The sequence below is a fragment of the Clytia hemisphaerica genome, unplaced genomic scaffold (assembly GCF_902728285.1).
Source record: "Clytia hemisphaerica strain Z4C2 unplaced genomic scaffold, Clytia hemisphaerica genome assembly, whole genome shotgun sequence".
Lineage (NCBI taxonomy): Eukaryota > Metazoa > Cnidaria > Hydrozoa > Leptothecata > Clytiidae > Clytia > Clytia hemisphaerica.
Genome location: NW_027104184.1, coordinates 809,314 through 828,083, shown reverse-complemented (window position 1 = coordinate 828,083; position 18,770 = coordinate 809,314). Strand labels below are relative to the sequence as shown.

Sequence of the window (18,770 nt, the reverse complement as noted above, 5' to 3'; positions counted from 1 at the left end):
TATTGGGGGACAAAACGATTAAGTCTTTCCTTGCCATTAGAAATACCATGGGTCTCTCTCTTTGGGGACAAGACTTTTAAAACTATATAGTTTTGTTCAAGACCTCCATAACCAATAAGAAGATTCATAAATTGAATATTTCAATAATTTTTAGAGCTACCAGGATGCCTTGCTTCTTATAAAACACCCGTCGGTAGGATCAGTACCCCGAACATACCCGTCACATACACACATGATGTTCGGTGTACGTGGAAGATTGAAGTTCCCGTTCATTTCAAAGTGGCCTTAAAATTGAAGGTTCCTTGGTCAAACGAGGGTGGAGATTGTAGAGATAGTGTGACCATACATAATGACAAATATGAGCGTAAACATCGTTTGAACACGCAACAGATTTGCTCGCAAAATGATGGCGTCAATCAAATTGTTATGGAACGAAACGCGGCAATCATTGATTTTGTTGTCAAGGTATAAATCCATTAAATACACCTTTTCGACCGTAGTCGCACGGTCAGGCACGTGACATATTTTTTAATTTACCACCCTAAACTCGATCCAATCCTTTTTTTACACTTTTTCCTATTGCCTTTAGGCGCGAAAAAAATACTGGGACGATTTTAGGGTGGTAAAACGGACAAAAAAATGTCCACGCGGCAATTGGCGGTTACGGTCGAAAAGATGTATTGTCTGTACTCAAATATGGATTTTTTTTCTTCCACCTTTGACTTCTTCGGTCACTCTTTTTGTAACACTATAACCATCCAACAAACATCCCAAATACTTTTGTAGAAAGTGGGGCCCCCTTCCTCCTGGCCCTTCTCCCTGGCCCTTCTCCCTATTCTTACATGATCTAGGGATACACTCATTGACTTTCGATGGCCCTTTTTGTAATATTACAATCATCCAACAAATACTTGTGTAAAATAAAATCCCCCCTCCCAGACCCCACTGGCAGTGCTGAGTCTGTAAAAGAAAGCTAGAACTCCGTACTAGGAGTTTGGGGATTATATATAATACAATGTAATTCTAAATCTCGTTATATTTCCGTTTTTCCAGTACCCTTTCCCGAAAGCCATTGAAATCAATTACCATAGCGTCTCGTCAAAAGAGCAGCATTGTGGTCGTACATTTAACATAACGCACGGCCGTTTCCGTACGCCCGGTTATCCGTTCCGTTATCCGGATTCACAGAGCTGCGTATGGACGTTACATTCACCTAAGCGTCAACGTATGAAGCTACGTTTTGTTCATTTCGGACTCGAAGCACATAAAGAGTGTCAGTATGATTACGTCATCGTTGAAGAACATTTTTATAATATGCCAGCCGTGAAACTAATCGGGCGCTTTTGTGGAAATAAGAATCCGCCCAAAATGATTATTGATGGAGGGCGGTCTTATTTTAAAGTGAAATTTCACTCAGATGAAACTATGAGTGGGAAAGGTTTTAAAGCCATTTTTAAAGAAATTGGATGATACTGCTGGTGGTGGATGAAGTTTTGGCTGCAAAATCTTCATATAGAAAGAAAAAAAAGAAAAAGATGTTCTTTATACATATTTGAAAATCGAAAATGACTTTTAACACTCGCTATATACCTTTTCCTAATTTTGGTGCTTTGGAGTTTTCGTTGCTATGAAACTTGTAATCCCAACTGGCACAGAACATTTGACGTCCCTAAAGCTCATATAACGTTAAATGAACGTTAAGTGAACGTTAAGGTGACGTTTGCCAGCTGGGATTCTTCCTTGGTTGGTTGATTCAAGATGCATAATTTACCATATACTGTGTAGATTTGGTGATGAAATCTCTTACCAACACTTCCTGCTGAATAAATTAATCAATCTAAAAGTTTAAAAAAATAAAAGATATTTCATAAATCTATAGTTTTGATAATTTTTATAGTGATTTATGAAATCATTAAGTCAAACCATTTTTCATCGGAAACATCAGAAAACACTGGGTATTTTTGTTCAATAGTTCGATGCTTTGGCTAGATCCTCTTTCGACTTGACTTTGTCCATTTTCTATATCGACTCTAGAGGAAAATCCTCGTTTTTGGACTTTTCTGATCTGAAAAAAGAAACAGTTTTGACTTACACATTTCATGGATTTATGATTTATGTTTTATACGGAAACACCCGGATTAGACCGGATGTTAACCACTAGTTGGGAATTCTTGATATGTGTAAGTCAAGATTATGTCATTTTTCATATCGGAAGCACCCGAAAAAAACGAAATCTAACCCCTGTGTTGCTATTTTTAGTAACACTCAGGGGTCAAACTCCGGTGTTTCGGGTGTTTCTGTTATGGAAAATGACGTAATCTTGACTTACACATATTAAGGATAAAACTATTGGCAAACGTCCAGGCTATTTTTTGGGTGATACCGTATATAACATTACGTCATAAATATCATAAATAAATAGTATTTTTTTCCGTTCGTACATATATTATACTCGCAAGAATTTATTTATTTTACCCCTGCTCAACATATTAAAGAGAGATTGTAAATAGTTATTGTTTTATCAACACCGTTTAAACCACAGACACTGTGTAACACGCTTTATTGTAGTCTCCGAGCAGGTCCTGGTTACTCCACGGTGTCATTTCCATGGCCTGTGCATAACAATCAAGCTCTGCTCGGAGATATTGGCTTTGTGAAACCGCATCTTTAAGGGAACTAATTTGGATGTCTACTTCAAACATTAATACACCTTTTCGACCGTAGCCGCCAATTGCCGCGCGGACATTATTCTGTCCGTTTTACCATCCTAAAACCGTCCCATTAGACAAAAGACCTATAGACAAAAGAAACTGGGACGGTTTTAGGGTGGTGAAACGGACAAAAAATGCCCGCGTGGTAATTGGTGGCTACGGTCGAAAAGGTGTATTCTGCGGGGTACAACTTACATAGAAACCTGAGAAAAAGAAAGAATTTTCGCTAAAATTATTTGCGAACAAAATTATTTCCATTTTGATTAGGTTCCCTTAAGTAGAGTAAATCCTGGCAAAAAGTAGACTTGTTCGTATGAATTCCAAAGGACTGTTAAACCATCAGAAACTAAATGTCGCATTTATACGGGTGGCATAAACCCTATCCGTGATTTGATTTTAGAGCAAGCATTATTGTTTTGTTTTTAAGATAATGTATTGAGATGTTAAATAGAAGTATATAGTATATATCCACATTTTTATTAACAAGAAGTTTATTCAGAAAATTCAATCCCTAAATTTTTTATATTTAATTTCTTCGAACGCCTGCGTATCGAAGGTTTGCCTAATAAGTAAACAAGCTCTATACCAAGAAGAGTTCGCAAGATTGGATCTTGTTGGATAGATAATTTTGAGTGGATGGGCGTTTAAGAAAGTTGATTTAAATATATTCTAAAGAGATTTTTCTTCAGGAACAAATCTTATAACTTTAAATACATATTCTTCTAAAACTGTAAATTTCACCATAGTCCTCAGAAATATATTTAGCTCAGTTTCTTAAGTATAAGTCGTTAATATCTCTGCCTTATGGAAATATTCTATCATTTTTTCTCATCTTAAAGATTTTAGAGCCGTGAAACTTTTTTTCATTCAAAATTCTCTTTCCAACGAGCTGTTACTATTAGTTTTCCCTTCTAAGGTATGAAAATGTTTTGATCGTAAAGTTTTGACCTACTGTAGATTTTATATTTTCAATAGACAACAGTATGAGATTTTAAAGAGCAATAACAAAAAAAAGCGTCTTTGCTACAATCATGACAAAGGATTTTTAACCACCTTTTTAACTACAGTTGGAAAATAGAGTTTTAACATAAGTAAGACCTACGACCTTAGGATCTCAGGATTTAAAAGCTCAAATTTTTGCTCCAATAAGGCTTGGAATGTAGACTATAAGCCACCGAACCTCTCCAAAATCGAAATATTCAATGAAAGAAAGTGGAAGTGCTAAAATAGCAACTCTCACCCGAACTTTAAATTCTGAAAAACGTTTAAATACACTAAAATGACGTGATTTGTCTTTATTATTATGTCCCAAGGGACGAACTCTGTTTTCCAATATGCTTAAAAAGTGATGGATTATGATCTGCTTTGTATTCACCCATCAATCCAAGCATATGAGTATAACCCCAATCTACCGGTAGCTCATTATAAAATACTTTAATAAAGCCGGCAAAAAGCGGTAAATAGTGAGCCGGAATCAACCGTCCGATAAAACCCATCTTGTAATATTCGGACACTATCCATGGTTTATATTTCGGCCTTGTTTCTTTCTCATTCTTAAAGATAACTGGTTCTTTATTTCGAGCGCTGTTCAAACGATTCATATCTTCCATGATTGTGTCAAAATATTGTTCATTGGCCAAAACATCGTCTTCAATTTGTAGATAATAGTCGCACAGATTTTGAGCGTATTGAAAAATGAAGGCGTAATCTAAACTCTGTTTCGAGCGCCAATACATTCTTTTATTTGTGTCATTAAATGTTGGTGCTAAATTGTGAAGAGGAAGATAAAACCGTTTCGGGATTCCAATTATCCCGATTAAACCCGATCGGATTTCGTTTGGGAACTGGTCTTTTAGCTTTTGGTACATGAATGTCTTTTTCGTTTTATCACTATCAGCAAGAATTATAAGAATGTTGACTTGTCTTTTATCTTCTTTTGAGAGAGGTTGGATCAAGGACTTGATTGTACGATCCAAGTAGAAGCTCGTTTTGTTTTTGTATGACCGATAAACTGTGGGTACTCCGATTAGTAGCGGGACTGAAAAAAGAGAAATGGGACAATGAATTAGAAAGGGTGCATGAAAAATCGGAAAATCCCTGAAATAAAATTCATAAGAGAGATTGACCAAGCAAGCCTCTTTAGCTTCTAGAGGGTTGATTGTACAAGTATTGGGACCCCTTCTCACAGACCTGGTAGGATTTTTCTAGCCAGAGTGGGCATAGGACATTGTGTTTTCCTTTCAGCTCAATATGAAACACCGGAGAGGTGGGAAACTTTATCATTATCATACTATCACTTCAAGTATGCCAAAAATTATTTTAATGATTTAAAGGTTATATTTTTACATAAGTATTCCCGTTTCCTATCAGACACATGTTTCATATCAGGACAGGGTCTGACTATTGTTATATTGTGCTGATACAAACAAAAAGATTATTTTCTTTTCCCCTTTTGACCAATCTTGCTCCATATTTTTTTAGGTAAGCAAACGATATATCACTCTTACGTATTAAAAACAAAACCTTTAAAGCTTGAGATATCTTAAACCGTACCTTTTTCTTGATGCATGGTTTTACCAGTGATGAAAGCATCGCGACGTTGGATTTCATTACCTATCCGATCATAAGCAACGACTTCATTCATAAATTGGTCGTCTTCGTTGGAGCAATTTGGTACTGTAGTAAGAACAATATATAAGGGTTGTTCCTATTTAAGGAGTCTTCTATTCTTGATATTCACCATTGCAATGTCTTCAACGCTCAATCTTCACCATTGCAATGTCTTCAACGCTTCAACGGACCCAACAGCTAATTGGTTAAATGTGACGTATTAACTGAGTTTACGTCACTTACAACCAATCAGCTGTTGGGTCTGTGGAAGACATTGAAATAGTAAATATTATAAATAGTACGTGCGCAATGAAGGGAGAAGTGTTTGTTTGAATGATGCCATTCCTATTGTTCTCTGCGTACAAGGGAAGGGGTGTCATATTGGGGAGGTCTTTTTTGGAAAAGGTGACCCCCTGGATTTTTGAGTGGAAATAATACCTATAATACCTTGTGATGAAAAAATACCCATAATACCTTGTAATGAAAAATACCCATTATACCTTGTAATAAAAAATACCCATAATACCTTGTAATGAAAAATACCCATAATACCTTGTAATGAAAAATACCCATTATACCTTGTAATAAAAAATACCCATAATACCTTGTAATGAAAAATACCCATAATACCTTGTAATGAAAAATACCCATTATACCTTGTAATAAAAAAAACCCATAATACCTTGTATGAAGAACATGGATGAACAGATGAGTGAAAATAAAACCATGGACAGACCAATCACCACATCGCCTTGTCGTGTGAACCGCATCTTCAATAATCAAATGTATCAAGAAAACCTTGTAAAAATAAGGACTAGGTCTGAGTTTACCAGGGTCGAATGGCGTCATATATCCTTTTTATTTACACCTACACAATCACATATTTAAGCTTAATATAGTTTTTTGATCCTAGTAAACTCGAGCCTACTCCCTGTGTTTAGTGTTATTGTATAAATGTCCCATAAATGTATATTGTGCTCTTCCAGAAAATTTTTGTTGTACATGGGGGGGGGAGTGGAAGATATATTGGATATTATGTCCGGGGGATAGTGAAAAATCTGCAAAATTTGTCTTGTTTGGGGGCAAAACTGCTCTGTTTAGGGGTAATTATGAATATAATGGGAGGGGGTTAACTGATGCTTGTCCGGAGGGTTAGATCTGTTGTCCGGGGGTCAAAAGTCACAATGTCCGGGAAGTAATCCTCCACCCATCCAATTTTTTTCTGGAAGAGCCCATTCTTTGATGCATACAAAACCGTTTCCTGAGAGTACCAGAGGTCAAATTATCAAAGAAAATATTGACCACTGGTGAAGGGATAAGGTTTTCCGTTCCAGCCAATCAGAAGAAAGTATTGCACGATATAATTATAATACTCAACAATAATCCAACTTTAAAAAAATCGAATGATGTTAAAAATCAACGCTTCAAATTTTTGGAATATTCAAATTCCTCTGAAACGTCAAATTTATTCTTTCATTTTTGAAGTGCAATAGCAACTCTCACCCGAACTCTAAATCCATGATTTTCAAATCTTTTTCCTACTTCGTCTACGCACTGTAGGCACTGTTTTACAGATGTCCTACCTGCCCAGTAACGAAGCTAAGGCAAAGATATTCAGATAAATTGATTGGTAAATGTGAATTTGGTATACACGCTTTTTATAAGAACAAACTTTATAAAAACATAAGGCTTCCATGGCCAAAATACTAAGAACAAATTGAGAAAATCTTAAGGCTTAGACCTATTTTCTCAGAAAAATGCACAGAAATTTTCACAAAATGGTGAAAATAAGAACATGTTAAGAACATTTTTAGGCTTAAAACTCAAAAAGTTAAGAATCCAAAGCAGGCTTCAAAAATTTCGGATGTTCTTATAAAAAAAACTGTGCTGTAAATTAATAAAAGTCTAAAAATTAACGATGAACTGTTAAAATTAATTTTTACGGTGATAAAAACACGTGTTTAGAAACATTTCTGTAATTAGTTCGTATTTTTGATATTTCCATGACAACGAAAATCATTGAAGCTAAGGAATGTGGTAGTTTCTTTTCACATTCTTCAAAACATCAAAACATCAAAATTACACCCATCAAAATATAAATGCAAAAAGTTAGGTGTAGCCTAGAGTTTATATTTGAATTTACTACTCATAAACACATATAAATTTGAAAAAAGATTGTAAGAAGGCACAATTTTAGCCAATACTATACAAAAAACTTAAAAATCTCAACCTCGTATTTCGGAGATAAGTCTAAAAATGGCAAAAAACAACCATATCACACTTTAAGAGAATTCTACTAAAAGACAGAGGAAAAAATGAGAACATCCTAGGTGAAGCTCAACAAAAAGCTTAAGTTTCCGCTAATCCATATCAAGCTTTTGGGAGGGGTTCCCACCGGGTCTATGATACGGGAGTGTTGTCCATCTTTAAACCCCCTTCTGACAGACCTGGTAGGATTTTTTCAACCAGTGAGGATAAAAATACTCGATGAGGATCGACTTTCCATAGTTTTTATAGCGGATTTCAATTCTTTTGTTTTCAAGTCAGAAAATTGAGCGGGGATGGTAAAAGTAGCATAATATTTTGCAGTGCGGATTGGTTTATTTGATTATTTTCAGTGTGATGGACGAAAATTGGAAGATAATTTTCCCTGGGGACGCTATTTTGGCCAATTTTTCGAATGAGAAGGGTTCCCAGTGGGTCTGTGATACGGTAGTGTTGTCCATATTTTTCATGTACCAATTGATGAGCTAATTTTCCCAATATGTGTAAACAAACTGACATGGAGTCGATGCTCACTAAATCCAGGATCCATTATGTCAAGCATGTAAGGATATCCCCAATCTACTGGCAACTCATTATAAAACACTTTAAAGAACCCTGCAAAGACATCTAAATAATGAGCTGGAATCAAGCGCCCGATAAAACCCATTTTATAATATTCAGAGATAACCCAGGGCTTGTGTTTAAGGCGGGTTTCCTTTTCGCCCTTAAAGATAACTGGTTCTTTATTTCGAGCGTTGTTCAAACGATTTATATCTTCCATGATCGTGTCAAAATATTGGTCATTGGCTAAAACATCGTCTTCAATTTGTAAGTAATAATCGCACAGATTTTGAACGTATTGAAAAATGAAGGCGTAATCTAAACTCTGTTTCGATCGCCAATACATTCTTTCGCTTGTGTCATTAAACGTTGGTGTTAAATCATGGAGAGGAAGATAAAACCGTTTCGGGATTCCAATCATCCCGATTAAACCGGATCGGATTTCGTTTGGGAACAAGTCATTTAGCTTTTGGTAGATGAACCGTTTTTTATTTTCCTCTGTGTCAGCCAAAACCACGAGAATATTGACTTGTCTTTTATCTTCTTTTGAGAGAGGTTCGATCAAGGATTTGATTGTACGATCCAAGTAAAAGGTTGTTTTGTTTTTGTAAGATCGATAAACGGTGGGAATACCAATAAGCAAAGGAGCTGGAACGAATAAAAGGTTTGTTAATAAGATTTCAGATTAACATAAGGTTGCATAGGAATTATACTCGAAACCAGTCCCTTAGTTCGCTTATTTTCTTTATGATTCTGCGTTAATACTCAGCGCAAAATCTAAACTTTTTTAAATCAAAGAAAACACGGCATTTGATACTCTAATTCTAGAGCTAATACCTTATCGGGGAGAAAATGTCGGAGTTTTATTTAGTCGGGGTTTTTTTTTGTCGGGGAAAAATTTCGTCACCTAGAGTCACTTTCGTCACTTTTCCCCCGACCAAAATTTCAAATTTGTCACTTTCCCCGACCGAAATTTCAAATTCGTCACTTTTCCTTGACCAAAATTTCAAACTCATCACTTTTCCCCGACCAAATTTTTGGGCGGGGAACAAAATTTTTTTTAAAGACTTGATCGACGACCGACATTTTGTTACTATTGTTATTTTTATCAAACCATTGTAGTTTCAACTTAGCTTGTTGTGTTTATTAGGCAAAAGAACTCGTTTGAAAAGAAAGTCATTTTATTTATTCTGTTAAGAAACACCCCTGGAAACGTTTACAATGGAAAACTACGATAGAAATCCTTTTTTCTGTTGAAATAAGAAAATCTTGGTCGTGGATATCGTGAATTAAAAACCGGGTAAAAGTTTTAGGCTGGGAAAAAGGAATCGGGTAAAAGTTTTGGTCGGGTGATAAACCATCGGGGAAAAAATTCGTCACCCCCTCAAAATTTTCGTTACTTTCCCCCGACATTTTTTTCCCCGATAAGGTATGCGAAAAACTGCCACTGGTGCTCTCGGGTGTCGGAAGGAGTGTATTTATTAGATTAAAAACCAATGCCCTTTCGGGGGCTCCCATTGATGAGTCATTGGGGGGGGGGGTAAGAACTATTGAACACCAGCTGGCAACAACGTTTTTCAACGTTCATTTAACGTTATATGGATGTTGTGAACATTAGAAAAACGTTGAAACAGCGTTGAAACAGCGTTGTGTGTCAGTTTGGGAGCCAATGGGGATTGATAAAAGGACTGAATGACGTGTGGATGCTGTTTTTTATAGGTGACGAGTCTCTCGAGTTCTATTGTTAATATCTCAAAAAGGTTTTTATGGGTACCTTTTCTCTCATATGATATCTTTCCAGTGATGAAGGCATCTCGACGCTTGATTCCATTACCAATTCCATCATAAGAAAATATTTCGTTTAGAAATTGGGATCTCCTGTCTTGGATACAGCTTGATGAAGGAACTGTTATAAAATAAAATCAATAGTTTCAATAATCTCTATGCTCTAGCTGCTTTGAACGTTTTCATAACAAATTTGATGTCCCCCTGAGAACAAGCGAGTATCTGATCATGGTTTGGTAAATCAAATATATATTTTTCAATTTGGACACTAAATATATTTAATTCTAAATCGCCATGATCAGTGCCGGAAAGATTCGATGGAATGCTGTTTTCGAGATCTATCCTTCCAGCATAACATTTTTCTAAATAACGATATTATCGTTCCAAGAGGAACTTGCAATATTTTTGTATTTTGCTGATGCAACCACCAAAGAGAGTACAATCATGGTCAAAATCTGTTGAGAATTTAGCTTATTTCCTGATTTTTCAAAATTTGGAGTTCAGGCGAGAAAGTCGATTTTGGGCCATTTTTTAAATCTACGAATCTAATCGGATATTTCAATTTGGCTCGGGTTTATAGACTTCCAGGCTATATTATGAGCCTTATTGGACCATTTTTGAACTTTTGGATCCTCAGATTCTAAGGTTTTAAGTTTAGACTTAGGGTTAAAGCTCTACCCTTCCAACCTAACTTAGAGCACTTCCAAATCATTTGTGGTTTTGAAAATTCCTGGGAAATTCCCTTTTTTCTAGAATATTACGGCCATAATTGTATACACGACAGCGAGACAGTAGTTACCGATAGAATTGTTGACCACAATTCAGTTGAGAAGGATGAACCCTTAGATACTTACGTTGTAAGAATATCACTCTGCAGCATACCAACAAAAAGAATAATGACAAAATTTGAACACAAATATCATATCTTGTAAAAGACCTCATCCTCTGCCACAAGTTAAACAAATAAATAATTTCTACGAGGTAGAACATTTTTCTCAATTTTCATAACACTTGGCAACTATATCATTATGATTTATATTCACAACTTGTAAACTAAAAGGCAGGCTCAATGTTTTGTACAATCTGTATCAACGTTATTTCAACGTTCAGGTAACGCTCACAACGTCCATATAACGTTAGATGAACGTTGAAACAACGTTGCAACGTCTAATTCCGGTAACACATTTTTCTAAAAGACATTAAGAGCATCCAAAATTTTTTGAAGAATGTTGTTCTCAACTCTTTAAGTTAAAGCTGATTTTTTGAGTGTTTTAGAGTCTATGAAGACTTAAATCTTAAATAGTTCTCAGTATATTTGCCATCGTACCCGAGGCCCGGAATCTTCGAGTTAGAAAACTTCGAGTTAGCAATTTTCGAGTTAGCAATTTTCGAGTTAGCTAAATTATGACGTCATAAAAATGCAAATTATGACGTCACTCGACTCTAACGCGATTTTTTATTTTCAAAAAATGATTTTCGAGTTAGGATTAGCTTGAATTTTATTTTTCGAAAAAACCTTTTCGAGTTAGCTAACTCGGATTTCTTTTTCACAAAACCTTTTTTCGAGTTAGCTAACTCGGAATTTATTTTTCGTTTACAAGTTTTCGAGTTAGCTATCTTGGAATTTTTTGTATGGTAGTAGAAAAATCCAGAGAAAATTTCGAAAAGGTAGGCGGAAGGAAGTTTGCTTGTTTTTCTTCCTCCTTTCTTCTTGTTTAATGTGGAGTGGAGATTTTGTAAAAGATGAGAAATTAGATTTATTGAATTTAAGTGCCCTGATGTATCTTATGTGTGCACCAACAAAAATCCAGATAATTGTTTTGTCAGTTCTACAGATATGTTGCAGATTATTTCATCAAGGTATGTTAGCTATGTATATACAATACATTTGACATTTGAGAGTTATATTGAATATTTCTAACATTACTTCTTTGTGATTTTACAAATTCAAAAGAGAGTGTTGTTGTTCCTTTTTAAAGATGTTAAAACAAACCAATAACTTTTCTTCAGCTTTGGCATTTAACTTTTCGATACTGCGTGGCCTTTGTGTTTATCTTTTTCAGGTACGCAGGTAATTAGCTTCTCGCTTAGCTTCAATTCCTTTGAAGAGATTGGAGTGTTTTGTTTGTTTTCTTTCCTTTTGTTCATATTTGTATTTTGGAGCTTCGACCGTAGATGGTAGAGCCCGGGGGGGGCAGCTGGGCAAAAGGACCGACGGGTATGTGCGGGCACTAAGGGTGTCTTTTTCAAGGCACCTCAAATGCACTGTAAGGGTCGGAAAAACTAGAGATGCACTGTAAGGGTAGAAATTTCAGAAAATTCTTGAAAAATCTAGATATTTTGACCAAAAATGCTAGAATTTTGACCATTTTTTGCACGAAAGGGATCGAAAATTTGGGGGAAAATGCACTCTAAGGGTATGATTTTCACTGATTTTTGCTGCACTGTAAGGGTGCAATTTTAAAAGCCAATTTTTGGCCCGCACATACCGTCAGTCCACAAACCCAGTGCCCCCCCCCCCCGGGTGGTAGAGCCCCCCCCGCCGCTTGGACAACGCCATAACGCCAGGCCCGAACATGAAAGAATCTCCCGACCACACATCTCCCGCGAGCTAGTCGGGCCTAGCCGGAATCTATTGAAAGAATAGCTATATATTCAGCTGAGCCCGACTGGTAGATAAAATCAAACTTCAAGACAGAAACAAAACTGCAAAATGGCAGTGCAGAAGTCGGTCGACTGATATAACTGATGTTGATGAGATTGTAGGATGTGTCGTCTGGTTGGGGATTGGGAAGGCAGTTATTTCATCAATTCTTTTTCTTACCGTCAGACCGTGTTATCTTTCATCTTTCTATCGTTGTATAAACCTTTTTAAGCGTGTGTGAGTGACTCACACACGCTTAAAAAGGTTTATACAACGATAGAAAGATGAAAGATAACACGGTCTGACGGTAAGAAAAAGAATTGAAAGTGAGTGCAATAGCCATTCATGGCCAGAAGTGCAGTGCAGAGGAGAGGCCTGACATCAGTCATCTGGAGCATGGTTTTATCCATGTTTTCCAGCCCCCCTTAAACAGCAAATTACCCCATATCCATTCTCCCCCCTCAATTTGGAATTCCATTTGTTTTGTGCCCTTATTTTATTTCCTAATCCTAATTAAATCTATTCTTTTTCTTTTTTAAAGTATATACCCCTTAGATTGCTTTCAAGATTGTGGTTTATGTGTTGATATTACACCATAATCTTTGACATATGTTTTATGGAGTGCTACTTTGGCACACGCAAAGTTTTGTTCATACAGGATTTCCTGGCGAAATTTTAAACGCCACAAAAGATTTTTTTTTAAGCGCCTTAAAACTACAGTTGGAAAGAAGAGTTTTTAACTCTGAGTTTTAACATGAGACTTAAGACTTAAGACCTTAGGATTTCAGGGTTTAAAAGCTAGGTAATTTTTGACAAGAAAATTTTTGATGACCTCACTCATCATGCCCAAAGTAGCAAAAACCGAAAATTTCTTTTGTTCTTATCAATAGCTATTGTAATTTTAACAAAAGCTTTGGAAAAAAGCTCCCTCATGGTTTAAAATGCTTAATTTATCCAAAATATTCAATAAATTATGGTTTGAACAATGTCCAGTATTTGACATAAAAAATCAATTGTATATGCTGGAAATTTGTCCGCTCTTGTCAGTCTTATAACGTCCCCGCTGTCGATAGCAGCCTTAAGATTGAATTTGTTGGAAGGAGTTTTTTAATGTTCCACATGTGGGAGAAACCAGGCAGTCAGGCACATCCTGCTGGCAAATGAACGGGGTGAGCATTTGCATGGGGTATTCGTCACCCAGTGTAAATGAGATAGGACGTCTCAGGCTAAAAGCTTGAAAATGAATAAAAATGAACTTCAAACTGAAAAAGGGAAAAAAGGAAGAAAACTGGGAACTTTATTCTTTCATTAAAAGTTTAACTTCAATCTTCGAAGACAAAATTGACCCATGGAAAAAAAATTTCATCTATGCAGTTCTTTGAAATGAAGCAAAATATTTCCAACCCGGTTCAATTAAACTGGGTGTCGGCGCTATTACGTCACTTTCGTTTTCGACCCCGTTCATTTGCCAATGGTCGCAAGTGAAAAATACCCTGTTCATTTGCCAGGATGTGCCTGACTGCCAGGGATAAGACTGGGTTATCCTTGGATTAAACATAGGGACATAATGTTTTTTAAAATGTATCTAAAATCCTTCTCAGTTTGTTTTGTCATCACATAAGCTAGATAGCTGAAATGAAATTTGTGTTCTTTTATTAATTTTATTCAATTTTCTTTAAAAAAGCTTTAGTATTTTAATTGTATTTCAACTAGGATTAGAAACTAAGCAATAATCAAAACAATAATAATGATACTATATTAATGAAACAATGCTGATTGATATAAACAGATTATTAAAGGTCACTTCAGTATTGGTATTGGTAACAATATTGATGATCTCACCAGCAATGTCATTGCCTCAGCTCGTCATCAATACATGGCCATTACCTAATGCCACAGCCGCTGCTTATAAAGCTTTGGAAAGGGGATCATTACTGGATGCTATTGTTGATGGTTGTACTAATGCTGAAGAAGATCGTAAGATGACCTCAGTTGGTTGGGGTGGTAGCCCTGCTGAGAATGGGGAGACTGCTTTGGATGCTTTAATTATTGATGGCGTTTCCCATAATATGGGGGCTGTTGGTAGTATGAAAAGAATCAAGAATGCAATCCGTGTTGCAAGGCATGTTCTTGAGAATACAAAGCACACTTTGCTGGTTGGTGAGGATGCAACCAAATTTGCAGTTGAAATGGGATTCAAAGAAGAGGATTTAACATCTCAAGAATCAAAAGAACAGTGGGAGAACTGGAAAGCTGGGAAATGCCAACCTAATTTTTGGCAGAATGTTATACCTGATTCTACTATTTCATGTGGACCGTACCAACCTAAACCTTTCCAATTTGCAACAAAGGATACAGATCGTGAAGGGCTTATTACTGAGGATAATCATGATACTATTGGTATGATAGCCATTAATAGTCATGGTGATATTGCTGCTGGAACTTCCACTAATGGTGCAACTTTCAAAATTACTGGCAGAGTAGGAGATTCTCCAATCCCAGGGTCAGGAGCATACGTAGATAATGAATTCGGAGCTGCAGCTGCTACTGGGGATGGCGATGTTATGATGCGATTCTTACCAAGTTACCAAACAGTTGAAAATATGAGAAGCGGAATGCCGCCATCTGAAGCAGCTGAACATGCATTAAGACGCATCATAAAGTACTATCCACACTTTGAAGGTGCTTTGGTAGCTGCAAATAAAACTGGTTCATTCGGTGCAGCATGTTATGGATGGACTTTCCAATATTCAGTAATGACACCCCAAATGGATAAACCAGAAATTGTCACTGTTAAACCTTTTGAACTCTAATATCACGTTTGGTTTAAATACTTTATTCATTAGAAATAAAGAACTAATACAATTGCTACATGGTGTTTCATGCTGGTGCAATCTTCAGGCAGTGCAATGTATTGTAGATTTTATTTCAATACATTTTCAATAAAAACGTTTGTTTTTTATATTATTAGTCGCTAGTTTACTCTATTTGTCTTTTAGGTAAATTAGTTTAGTACGAAAATGTGTTAATTGTTGGAAATTGGTCAGTGTTTTTTCGGTTAGTGTAAAACGCAGGTCACAGGTTGCAGGTCACAGGTCACAGGTCACAGGTCAGTGATGACAGGTTAACTCTAATCAATGTCATTGCAGAGGAAAATGTTTGGAAAACACAAAGAATTATCAAAAACATAATTCTCAAGCAATGTTATCCATATAAAACCATTTCAAACATCAAAATTTAACCATGTGCTTTTATCGATCTTTCGCAGTTTGCGCCGTGTATAACGCAGACCAGAAAATATTTGAAACCATATTATACGTATAACAGGTATATTACATATTGTAATGTTTGTAATGTTATATGATGGTTACATATAATAAACAAATCGCTCTAAAACTACCTTCTCAGAGAACTCACGAGCTTCTGATTGGTGTAATTTTATATCCAGCCATATTGTTATCATCACATTCGGCATGCTGAATATTTTTGGTGTTTTTCTCTTGTAAGACATGATATTTTGTAATTCTGTCAATATTTTTGTCAAAAATTGTCATTAAGTCATTAAAATGACAATTGAATAATTAATTAGTTTCATCCTTCTAAAACCACTCTCTTAGGGACCTCACAAGCTTCTGATTGGTGCCGTTTTATATCCCTTCACACTATCTACATCACATTCTGTATTATAAATATTTTTCGTTTTTTGTCTGTTCTTGCATCATATTTTATGATTCTGTTAATATTTTTGTCAAAAATCTATATATTAATACGCTTAAACGTGTGTGTTTACAACGTTTTGTAAAAAGTTTTCGAAAATCTAACAAAGCTCTAAAAAAGCCTCCTCTTCATGGCGTTGAACCATCATCTCTTTGCACCTTAAGCAGATTTCCTACCACTAGACTAACTTTGAGACCCCAAGATAATATTTTCTATTCGCCAAGTTTGGAGCTTGATGGGTTAAAATCAACCTTCTTCCCAATTTTTTTTGTCATTTTTAAGAATTCTTATTCAGATGCTCTTTAAAACTTTCTGTTTACAATAGCCGCTCCCTATCACTTTCAAAACTTTTTAAAACATTTTTATATAATACTTGGTTCCGGTTCGAACTTTGGTCTTTTTGAAGAATGTGCATTCTTTTGAACCAGTAAGCCAACTGTGGCTTGCGTAAAATTAGTTACTTCATTCAAGGGTATAGCAAGAGTGTCTTTCAAACTTTCACTTTGAAATTGTTCCTCTAATCTATATATTAATACGCTTAAACGTGTGTGTTTACAGCGTTTTGTAAAAATTTGTCGAGAATCTAACAAAGCTCTGAAAAAGCCTCCTCTTCATGGCGTTGAACCATCATCTCTTTGCACCTTAAGCAGATTTCCTACCACTAGACTAACTTTGAGACCCCAAGATAATATTTTCTATTCGCCAAGTTTGGAGCTTGATGGGTTAAAATCAACCTTCTTCCCAATTTTTTTTTCATTTTAAAGAATTCTTATTCAGATGCTCTTTAAAACTTTCTGTTTACAATAGCCGCTCCCTATCACTTTCAAAACTTTTTAAAACATTTTTATATAATACTTGATTCCGGTTCGAACTTTGGTCTTTTTGAAGAATGTGCATTCTTTTGAACCAGTAAGCCAACTGTGGCTTGCGTAAAATTAGTTACATCATTCAAGGGTATAGCAAGAGTGTCTTTCAAACTTTCACTTTGAAATTGTTCCTCTAATCTATATATTAATACGCTTAAACGTGTGTGTTTACAGCGTTTTGTAAAAAGTTTTCGAAAATCTAACAAAGCTCTGAAAAAGCCTCCTCTTCATGGCGTTGAACCATCATCTCTTTGCACCTTAAGCAGATTTCCTACCACTAGACTAACTTTGAGACCCCAAGATAATATTTTCTATTCGCCAAGTTTGGAGCTTGATGGGTTAAAATCAACCTTCTTCCCAATTTTTTTTTCATTTTAAAGAATTCTTATTCAGATGCTCTTTAAAACTTTCTGTTTACAATAGCCGCTCCCTATCACTTTCAAAACTTTTCAAAGTCTTTCAAAGTCACCCTCGAATGTCCAGCCACGATGGCTAAGAGGATCTAAAAGATACTTTTGCTAATCCATTTATTTAATTGTGGTTAAAAATTGCAATGCAATGTTATCTTTTTTCTCCTTTATTTCCTAAAATCAAAATCAAATCATCAATCAGCGGCTATCTTTCTTCCGTTAGAATTTTTTAAATGTATAGTGATTCACTGGATTGGGGCACGCAGCGTGCGATGCTGCGCATACGGCTAGTTGTCATTAAGACATTAAAATAATAACTGAATAATTAATTAGTTCCATCCTTCTAAAACCACTCCCTTAGGGTCTTTGCAAGCTTCTGTTTGGTGCCATTTTATATCCATTCACACCATCCACATCAAATTTTGTATAATAAATATTTTTCGTGCTTTTGTCTTGCTAGGCATCATATTTTATGATTTTGTCATTATTTTTGTAAGTAAGTGTCACTATGTTAAAATAGGTTGTTATTCTATTCAATTGTCATTTTATAATATCTAAATAGCATGTATTACTTTTTTGTAATTTAATGCGCTATGTATTGATGTTATGTTATGTATATGTTATGATCTTATTTTTTTTTCGGTCTGCACTTTGTTGACCTGTGACCTGTGACCTGCGACCTGTGACCTGTGACCTGCGTTTTACACTAACCGGTGTTTTTTTTGTTTTTGATTTTTGATTTTGAGTCAGGTTTTCTAAATTTGATGTACATTTCGAAATTAGTTCCGACCTCTTGTTTAGCAATTTCCCTTGGTAGCAATAGAAAGTTCGTTGTTTACTTCTTGATATTTCACTCAAATTTTGTGATTCTATTTATTTCACTTTAGTCATTACATTAAATTAATCACAAGACTAGATCATGCGAGTGAAAAGGAAATTGTACGATTTCACATGTTGAAAAGAAGTGCCTGGATTTAATAATGACTCTACATAAAGTAATTTTGGCACAAAATGCAAGAATTAAGTTTCATAAAAAAAGGAGCATCAGGAAGCATAAATTTAAGAAAACTAATTGAGTTTGTATTAAAAAAATCTATTAAATTAAATTATGTATTAACCCTTAGACGGCGAAAGGCGTATATATACGTCTTGAAAAGGTCATTTTACCGATACACAGTCTTTTGGTCATAACTCCTGACCA

The 18,770-nt window shown here is 35.6% G+C and overlaps 4 protein-coding genes across 5 annotated transcripts in view; 2 read left to right on the top strand and 2 right to left on the bottom strand.

Moving 5' to 3' along the window:
- Nucleotides 1–3,219, top strand: part of LOC136814803 (bone morphogenetic protein 1 homolog) — a 30,636-nt gene extending 27,417 nt beyond the window's left edge. The window contains exons 12-13 of the mRNA XM_067071227.1: nt 155–465; nt 1,054–3,219. Coding sequence (XP_066927328.1) covers nt 155–465; nt 1,054–1,470 — 728 coding nt within the window. The 3' untranslated portion in view covers nt 1,471–3,219. The remainder of the gene's footprint in view (nt 1–154; nt 466–1,053) is intronic.
- A 217-nt stretch (nt 3,220–3,436) lies between these two features.
- LOC136814804 (alpha-1,3-mannosyl-glycoprotein 4-beta-N-acetylglucosaminyltransferase A-like) lies at nt 3,437–6,897 on the bottom strand. 2 transcript variants are annotated; one of them, XM_067071228.1, is made up of 4 exons: nt 6,825–6,897; nt 6,004–6,119; nt 5,265–5,387; nt 3,437–4,749 (listed from the first exon to the last, which is right to left on the bottom strand). In XM_067071228.1, exons 2-4 carry the CDS (start codon nt 6,089–6,091, stop codon nt 4,013–4,015), a joined length of 948 nt encoding a protein of 315 aa, XP_066927329.1. In that variant the 5' UTR covers nt 6,092–6,119; nt 6,825–6,897; the 3' UTR covers nt 3,437–4,012. The 2 variants fall into 2 exon arrangements, with proteins under 2 accessions (XP_066927329.1, XP_066927330.1); XM_067071229.1 differs by having other exon boundaries at nt 6,004–6,091.
- A 538-nt stretch (nt 6,898–7,435) lies between these two features.
- On the bottom strand, nt 7,436–10,887 carry LOC136814802 (alpha-1,3-mannosyl-glycoprotein 4-beta-N-acetylglucosaminyltransferase A-like). The gene is made up of 3 exons (XM_067071226.1): nt 10,787–10,887; nt 9,922–10,053; nt 7,436–8,795 (listed from the first exon to the last, which is right to left on the bottom strand). Exons 1-3 carry the CDS (start codon nt 10,872–10,874, stop codon nt 8,053–8,055), a joined length of 963 nt encoding a protein of 320 aa, XP_066927327.1. The 5' UTR covers nt 10,875–10,887; the 3' UTR covers nt 7,436–8,052.
- A 3,367-nt stretch (nt 10,888–14,254) lies between these two features.
- LOC136814801 (N(4)-(Beta-N-acetylglucosaminyl)-L-asparaginase-like) lies at nt 14,255–15,615 on the top strand. The gene has a single exon (XM_067071225.1). It carries the CDS (start codon nt 14,346–14,348, stop codon nt 15,387–15,389), a length of 1,044 nt encoding a protein of 347 aa, XP_066927326.1. The 5' UTR covers nt 14,255–14,345; the 3' UTR covers nt 15,390–15,615.
- Nucleotides 15,616–18,770: the final 3,155 nt, after the last annotated feature.

Bases quoted from the DNA above. Each gene is read 5' to 3' on its own strand.
- LOC136814804 (XM_067071228.1), bottom strand. From the start codon at position 6,091: ATGCGGTTCACACGACAAGGCGATGTGGTGATTGGTCTGTCCATGGTT. The intron at 5,388-6,003 runs GTATTATGGGTT...TTCTTACTACAG, and splicing joins ATCCATGTTCTTCATACAAG to TACCAAATTGCTCCAACGAA. The intron at 4,750-5,264 runs GTACGGTTTAAG...CTCTTTTTTCAG, and splicing joins AACCATGCATCAAGAAAAAG to TCCCGCTACTAATCGGAGTA.
- LOC136814802 (XM_067071226.1), bottom strand. From the start codon at position 10,874: ATGAGGTCTTTTACAAGATATGATATTTGTGTTCAAATTTTGTCATTA. The intron at 10,054-10,786 runs GTAAGTATCTAA...ATTTTATAACAG, and splicing joins CAGAGTGATATTCTTACAAC to TTCCTTCATCAAGCTGTATC. The intron at 8,796-9,921 runs GTACCCATAAAA...TATTCGTTCCAG, and splicing joins GATATCATATGAGAGAAAAG to CTCCTTTGCTTATTGGTATT.
- LOC136814801 (XM_067071225.1), top strand. From the start codon at position 14,346: ATGCTGATTGATATAAACAGATTATTAAAGGTCACTTCAGTATTGGTA.